Source organism: Barbus barbus (genome assembly GCF_936440315.1).
Source record: "Barbus barbus genome assembly, chromosome: 27".
Classification (NCBI taxonomy): Eukaryota; Metazoa; Chordata; class Actinopteri; order Cypriniformes; family Cyprinidae; genus Barbus; species Barbus barbus.
The window spans coordinates 10509249-10517695 of NC_136755.1; the positions used below are offsets into that span (position 1 = coordinate 10509249).

An 8447-nucleotide genomic window follows, 5' to 3' on the forward strand; every position below is an offset into this window, starting at 1 on the left:
ATTTACAGAAATAACCCAGCACTTTTAAGAGTGTAGAATGTTAACAGTGCATTAATTATTTGTTCCCATGTAGTTATTAATGACAGAACAGTATTCTAAAGTGTTACCTCATAACTTTCCCAGGTTTATCGTTTTTAAAACCTCCAGTGGATTAATTTGGATAAACATGACAATTCTTGCTAAAGAAGGATTTAAAAATAGCACACTGATTTCTCACGTATTTATAAATACTTTCACCATGTCATTATTTTTATTACAAATTATATTTTGTCTTCTTATCTTAGTTTAAATGTTTTGTTAAGCCTTATCGCAGCACCAAATTATTAATTTGTTGAAACTAGCTGCCTCAAAATGTCTATCTTGTACCAACTTTATTGATTTGTGAAACATCTATTTAGATCTGTGATGTCTATTAAAAGTAGCTGAGAAAATGAGCAGGCATGGTGGGAATTTGGCGCTGTTGGCTCTTCTAAGCAAACACTCACTCCTCATATCTCACTGTCTATAATGACTCTCTTGGAGCTTTCAGTTCCCACTTGATTTCAATCCTGTCCATGCTTTATGAGAGCCCGGCTTTCAGGTCATTCCTGAATGTAGGTCAGCGCCGTTTAGGAAACCACAAAAGTGATGACAACTTTTCATGAGCATCTCCTCGTGGCCCCTATTGGTGACTGCAGTATGTCACTCTTGTGCGGCCACCCCTCCTAGATTCTATTGCTGTGTGTCCATGTGCGGACCCTACACTTTCCACCCATTGGATACTGATTATAATTATTTGCATAAAATTTGCTCTTTGCTATCTTATTGGTTCCAGTGAGGAGGTCGCCTCCCAGAGGGCCTCATGATTTCTGATTAGCTGGAGTTGGTGCCTATGCTGTACAAGCTCATATTTCTTCCCCCTTCTGTTTATTAATAAATGTAAACAGATAAAACGTTGCCTGAGAGACCAGCGGCATGTGTTTAAACTCGGTCAGAGAGAGGCCAGACTACTGCTGTCCTATTTTCATGTTCAGTTGGCTACCAGCTCTTCCCTTTGGGTTCATTTCATGGTTATTGTCCTGGAAACTCATTATCTGAGTTGAGGTGAGTTGATGCATTTATATATAACAGTATTTTTTTTTTCCTCAAAGGCGTTTGATTTTAGAATATTTACATTGGCACAGTATCTTAGCTCTAGCTACATCTTTAGACTTGTCATATCACTACCTACTCAGTCACTGCACAGTGTTTTTGTGGTTTTTCTTTCACACTTTGTTTCTATTCTTGGCGATGGTTTCAAAAGTTGGAGGAAATTAATTAACTGAAGACAAATGTACATCTATTTTCACTTGATTAGAGTTATTAGTTACTCCAAAACAACATGTAAAACTGCTGATATGTCATAGTATGCTTAAGTAAACATGTCGAAGGAATGAGCAGTTGTTCATGATGGGGATTTTAGGATCATTGGCACTGGTGGAATGTTCTCTGTCTGTTCTTGCTGCCAGTTTCAGCAGCTGCTCTGTGTCCCATCGAGACTGGCATAAGAAATGCCAGCCCAGTCTAACAGGAAGACAGTGGACGGGCATTTCTAGATACTTAAATCATAGAGTTTGGGCAAAGTTTATGTGCAAAAAAAATGTTTCCAATTTTTGGTGACTGACAGCATTTTGATAAAGATCCAGAAGATGTACAGTTCGTGTAGAAACCTGTAGAAACATTACCGTTATATTCACTTCATGTTTGCCACATGCAAAAGCATGTATGTACCAATGTGTGCATTTACAACTGACCAAAGGTCCACTCGCAGATGTTAATCTATGTGTTCATGATCAGTCAGCTGTTCGACAAGTTTATGCAGCTGTCCTTCAGTGACGCATTCGCTTCAGATTTCTTCTCACCATCCTTTGATCACTCAGGAATCACAGTTCACATAGATAGCACATAGTACATACTTAAACTATAAAATGAACTTGATGGCTAACGACAAGATGTGTTAATATAGTGATCAATGCATTTGGTGTTTGTGAAAGTAATACAAACTACATACCGTAGTTTAATTCTGATTTAGCTCGCATTCACATAATGTTCACCTCATAGGTCAACATATAAAATGGAGGATCAAGAAATTAACATTGAGCAAGCTTATGGGTCTCTATCGGAGACAGACAAAACGTTTGAACCCTTATTTATTGAGGAGGAAGATGAAGACTACTTTGAAGACTGCTTGGAGGATATTGAGGCTAATCTAACTCTTCCTGGAGAGGCTATGCCTTATTCAATAAAATACAGAGAAGCTTTGCAAGCTGAGTTTAATGGACTTATGCAACAGATGTTGTCACAGTTAGATGCTTTTGATGCAGCCCATCCAACTACTGCACCACTGGAGTTATTCTCAGAAACAGTGAACAAAATGGACAAGAATGGATTCACAAAAAAAATAGAGTTTGGAGAGACGTGCATTCCTGAGAAAGAGCAAACTGTGTTGGAGGTCAAAGATAATGCTGTTGGCATCCCTGTCGAGGCAAGGCCTGAGCTGTCTGCCCCCATGGAAATACAGAAGCTCAGAGAAGCATTTGAGAGCTGTATTGAGGAGGTGGGCAAGTTGGAGCGCAAAAGGGATGAGTTGGTTCAGGAGCTTCTGGAGCTGGAGGAGCCAATGGCCCAAGAGCTGCAGACTGTGAGGGAGACTTTGGGGGAAGAACAAGGCCTCCTGTCCAAAGCCAGACTGGAAAGGCAAAATCTGCAGGAGGAGACTCAAAAGACCAAGAGACGCCTGTTCATAGCGGCCCGAGACTGTGCACAGAGACAAGTACAGCTTCAATTACAACATAAAGAGGTGGAGCATCTCAACCAAGCTCAGGTAGTGTTAAGTGAACTAGTACAAGTACATTGAAACAAAAGTTTTAAAATCTTGCTCAAGTTTAAGCTTCCACTTAAGTTTATATATTAAACTTAAGCAAGATTTTTATATTGATTATAGGATTTATAAATTACCTTTTATAAATGTTGTTTAGAACTGTATAGCAAAAGGACACCAGGAACTGTATGAGGTGGTATTATTTTTTCTTTCCAGGTCAGGCCTATAGTTAACAGATTTACTCTGATAACATTCTCAGTGGCCCCAAAACAAAAATCTTTTTTTTTAATTAATTGAATTTCTTTCTTGCAAAATTTGTTAACCAGATTTTAAATAGCTGACAAGTTCCAACCAATTAAAATTGTAAACCAAATATCATAGAAAATCACATGGTTTAAGTCAGAGGTCCCCCACCCCCGGGGTCGCGACCCAGTCCCGGCTGTGAAACAGCTGCTATTGGGCCGCAAGTACGCAAAATGAGTCTAGGCTATATGCTATCCCACTGTATTATTCATTGTGTTTCCCCTTTGATAGCTAATATCCAAATTTACATAAGGCACGATTTCAGAAAATCCTTTAAGGTTCAGCTAATATTAACATGAAAGGGAAACAAACATCACTCAAGTTTCTTTAGTTTAGTTCATAGACTGTAAAAAAAGATGGACGACGTGTCTCCACTTCCTTCCACTATAGAAAAGTGAAGCCAAAACATTCTCAGTATGGACGCTGTCATCTTGTGAAAATGACGTCATTTGGAGCCAGAGTCTGCGCAGTAGAGATCGTGAGGTGCGGTATCAAAGTCCCTCCCAAACTCCCGCAGACCCAATCACAAGCTCACAATCATGCTACCACACCCTGTTTTTATAGCATCAAATAACTAGTTAAAAGCAAACTTGTTAAGAAAAACTAATACTTGGACATACTTCAGCATAAGAACTACCTAAAATGTGTAATTTGATTTTTTTTAGTTTGTCTCGCGTCCCATTAGATTACATGGAGAGGGCGGGGTTTATGACCTATACTGCAGCCAGTCACCTGGGGCGATCAAGATGCTATGGCTTCACTTTTGAGGACTCGTCATGCACACTTGGTTTAGTTTAGTTTTAGATGCTCACTGTCACCCATCCCTCCTCATTGAGACCTTATTATTGCAGGGAAACAAGCTCAGTGCTCCCACTGATTATTATGGTGAGTTGTAATGTTTTGTTTTAGTTTGCTGTTGCATGCAGTTGAGACGTAATTTGATGATTTCCTGTCCGCGAGAATATTGTCTAAACAAAAAAAGGTCCATGGTATAAAAAAGGATGGAGACCCCTGGTTTAAGTTACTCAGTCCCTGTTGTTCATGTCATATCAGTTGTGATAAATGGGTGTTAAATTAACTAACTGTATTCAAAACCCACTGGCTCAGGAGGAGCTGAAGGCCCTTGATGTTAAGCTGACTGAGGAGATCGCCAAGATACATTCAGATCACCAAAGCCACCTGCAGGAACTAGAAAAGCAACTGAACACCACTCAGGAATCCAGCAAGAAGAAAAATCGCTCTTATGTAACTCAAGGACGACGGGCCTCTTGTGACCTCCAGCAGTACCTGCAGGGTGGGATCAAAGCTCTGGAGGAGTTCTACGAGCCCCGGTTAGTGTCCCTGCTGAAGAGACGTGAGGCCAACATGGATGCCCTCAGTAAGGCTAAAGAGCAGTGCCAGGAGCTGAGGGCCCAGTTGGGACCACTGAGAGAAGAGGAGCAGATGTTGAGACTCCAGAGAACTTGTCTGGAGGAGAGGATCCAACTAATGGAGAGACAGAGAAGGGAAAATGTGGAACAATATCGGGTAAGTAATTTTAACTGATTTTAGATAATTGTCATTTTTAGTTATTGAGTGTTTAACGTTCTTCATTCAGGACACAGTTGATGCCTTAGAGGAGAACATCAGAGGACTGAAAACTGAGCTCAAGATCCAGATAAAAAAGACAGAAGAATTGGATATGCTGAAGAACAACACGGCCAAAGAGCTGTTCTTCTACAGGCAAGTGCAGACACTTTTTCAATTAGTTTTTCTTTTTTAAACTGCAAAGTAATTTAAGGCGAATATACTATTACACCATGCATGTACCAAGTGATAAAAACTCTTCTATGATAATGGATACTCATCCTAACCAGCTGCAACAAGACAGTTGCAAGATTTCTAGCTCTGTTACACTAAACTAGATAGCACTGCCCACAGTGATATGTCATTGGTCCAAAAGCTTACTCTATTAAATATTAAAAGGGGGTAAGATTCCCCCGGGGCATGATGACCCCAATTTTTTATTTATTTACTGTAATTCATGAGGTTCTAATTCAGTAATTCCATGAATTAGACGTACATCTTTACTTTTCATTAAAACCTATTAGCTAATTCAGTGAAATCTTTAATTAAAATATTGGCCATTAAATATGTAAATATCTATATGTCTGTATAAGTCTTAAAATAAATATAACTTTCACATGAATCTCTTTTAGTCTGATGCTGCTTTGCGTGTCATCAATTATTCAATTATTTACTAAAGTGCCAAAATACAATTTTAAATACAGCGAGGGAAAAAAATATTTGATCCCCTGGTGATTTTGTACGTTTGCCCACTGACAAATAAATGATCAGTCTATAATTGTAATGGTTGGTTTATTTGAACAGTGAGAAAAATCCAGAAAAACGCATTTCAAAAAAGTTATAAATTGATTTGCATTTTAATGAGTGAAATATGTATTTGACCCCTTCGCAAAACATGACTTAGTACTTGGTGGTAAAACCCTTTTTGGCAATCACAGAGGTCAGACGTTTCTTGTAGTTGGCCACCAGGTTTGCACATCTCACTTGCACACAGGTTTTTGTCCCACTTCTCTTCGCAGATCCTCTTGAAGTCATTAATGTTTCGAGGCTGACGTTTCGCAATTCGAACCTTCAGCTCCCTCCACAGATTTTATATGGGATTAAGGTCTGGAAACTGGCTAGGCCACTCCAGGACCTTAATGTGCCTCTTCTTGAGCCACTCCTTTGTTGCCTTGGCCATGTGTTTTGGGTCACTGTCATGCTGGAAAACCCATCCACGAGCCACATGACTCCGTCCATCGTCCCTTTGATGAGGTGCAGTTGTCCAGTCCCCTTAGCAGAAAAAACACCCCCAAAGTATAATGTTTCTACCTCCATATTTGATGGTGTTCTTGGGGTCATAGGCAGCATTCCTCCTCCTCCAAACACGGTGAGTTGAGTTGATGCCAAAGAGCTAGATTTTGGTTTCATCTGACCACAACACTTTCACCCTGTTCTCCTCTGAATCATTGGCAAACTTCAGACAGCCCTGTACCGGCCCTGTACATGTGCTATCGTGAGGACGGGGACCTTGCGGGCTCTGCAGGATTTCAGTCCTTCACGGCGTAGTGTGTTACCAATTGTTTTCTTGGTGACTATGGTCCCAGCTGCCTTGAGATCATTGACAAGATCCTCCCGTGTAGTTCTGGGCTGATTACTCACCGTTCTCATGATCACTGAAACTCCACGAGGTAAGATCTTGCACCAACTGTTGTCACCTTCTCACCAAGCTGCTTGCCGTTGGTCTTGTAGCCCATTCCAGCCTTGTGTAGGTCTACAATCTTGTCCCTGACATCCTTGGACAGCTCTTTGGTCTTGGCCATGGTGGAGAGTTTGGAATCTGATTGATTGATTGCTTCTGTGGGCAGGTGTCTTTTATACAGGTAACAAGCTGAGATCTCTTAAAGGGAGTGCCCCTAATCTCAGCTCCTTACCTGTATAAAATACACCTGGGAGCCAGAAATCTTGCTGATTGATAGGGGATCAAATACTTATTTCACTCATTAAAATGCTAATCAATTTATTACTTTTTTGAAATGCGTTTTTCAGGTTTTTTTGTTGTTGTTGTTGTTCTATCACTCACTGTTCAAATAAACCTACCATTAAAATTATAGACTGATCATTTCTTTGTCGGTGGGCAAACGTACAAAATAAGCAGGGGATCAAATCATTTTTTCCCCCACTGTAGAATAGCTGATTTAGTATTTTATATCAGTGCCACTTACGGATGTAAATACACACAAATATATAAATATTAATAAGAATGATATCAAAAGCCAACTAATTTGCAAATGTTTCAGTTTATTTCCCTTAATAACACATTGGCTGATGCATCATCATTCTGCCCACGCTACACTTATATAAACATACATTACAATTTAAGGGGTTTACATGTCACTTTTTATGGGTTTTGGCTGATCATTTAAACGACAACAGTGTTTAGCGGGTCTGATAACGCAAACTTTTGAAAACACTACCAGTATTATTTCTGTGTAAATCACACAACCACGAATTTGTGAAAAAAGTGACATCGTGTGTATAATGTGTTCAGTCTATAGGCATGCGAGAGTACTTGACAACCAAAACCAACAATGTTGATATTCAAGGCTGTGTAGGAGAATGCATTATTTTACAAAGTGACATCGCCCACTACTGGCCTGGCATGCATAATACAGCATTTTCAGACATTTTTGCAGATACATGTGAATGAACTTTTGACAACATTGTTGTCTGTATACAAAGCTTTTCATAAATGCAAAAAAATGCATTTTCTGTTTTTAGTTCATCACTGTCGTGTACATGTAACCTATAAAAGCACACTGTTCTCAAGAGGAATAACTTCCTCCATCTTGCCCTACGTTCTGATTGGCCGTGATTGTACTGGATTTCCACTTTCAGTGTGGACGGACAATTTACTTTTACTAATTGCAGAAAACTTGCATTGCATCTGGTCAGGACAGATGGCACATCTACATTGTACGTCTTTATTGTTTTACAGAGAGCATGTAGAGGGCACCTGCAAGCAAGAGAACCGTGTGGTGGTGGAAAAAACCTAATGAACTAAAGTTTGTTACTGATTATCTTATTCTTTTATGTAAAATGTGTTTCATTAATTGTTTTCATAGTTTAATCGAAACTGTCTCTCCTCTCTTAGTATCATTTAATAGTCAATCACCAAAACAGTAACCCCAATTTACTGAAGACGCACAACAGTGTTTTCTGCAAAGGTCAAATTAGAAAAAAAAGCACTCTGAAGAGCAAGGACCAATTGTGTCAGATATCCAGATCTTTATCTGACAAGTTACACAGTTTAGAATGTTCTTAAAACACTGTTTTGCTGTGTGTGTATAAGAGGGAATAAAGCTCATATATCAAGTGGTGCCTGAACTAAGTGCTTTCTCTTATGAGTAAGTTAAGTGGGAAAAACAAGGACTTATTTGGGCACTGTAGGAGAGCTCTATAAACATGCCAGCAGCATGATGGTGAGAATGTTTAGATGAATGACTAAGAGAAGATGAATTAAGTGCTTAGTTGATTTGATGTGTCTTGTTAAGATCTGAAATAAACAAGAATTAGAAATATTATTCATATGACTCGTACCTAGTTGTGAATAGAGTGCAAGAATATGAATTCTGTCAGTGACAAGGAGCATGTACTTTTAAGACTGAATAAGTTGCTATTTCAAGACCTTTTGTTGACAACAATTTAGAAAATTTGAATCTGGGTAATTACAAAAATAAAAGGCATTTATTGAGGAACA

At 39.2% G+C, this 8447-nt stretch overlaps 1 protein-coding gene across 1 annotated transcript; it reads left to right on the forward strand.

Annotated features, from left to right (window-relative positions):
• The first annotated feature begins 920 nt into the window (after positions 1 to 920).
• On the forward strand, positions 921 to 8447 carry LOC306847724 (syncoilin-like). Its single transcript, XM_079381850.1, has 5 exons — positions 921 to 1083; positions 2080 to 2842; positions 4250 to 4669; positions 4740 to 4864; positions 7686 to 8447. Exons 2-5 carry the CDS (start codon positions 2093 to 2095, stop codon positions 7741 to 7743), a joined length of 1353 nt encoding a protein of 450 aa, XP_079237976.1. The 5' UTR covers positions 921 to 1083; positions 2080 to 2092; the 3' UTR covers positions 7744 to 8447.

Bases quoted from the DNA above. Each gene is read 5' to 3' on its own strand.
- LOC306847724 (XM_079381850.1), top strand. From the start codon at position 2,093: ATGGAGGATCAAGAAATTAACATTGAGCAAGCTTATGGGTCTCTATCG. The intron at 4,670-4,739 runs GTAAGTAATTTT...TTCTTCATTCAG, and splicing joins AAAATGTGGAACAATATCGG to GACACAGTTGATGCCTTAGA. The intron at 4,865-7,685 runs GCAAGTGCAGAC...ATTGTTTTACAG, and splicing joins AAAGAGCTGTTCTTCTACAG to AGAGCATGTAGAGGGCACCT.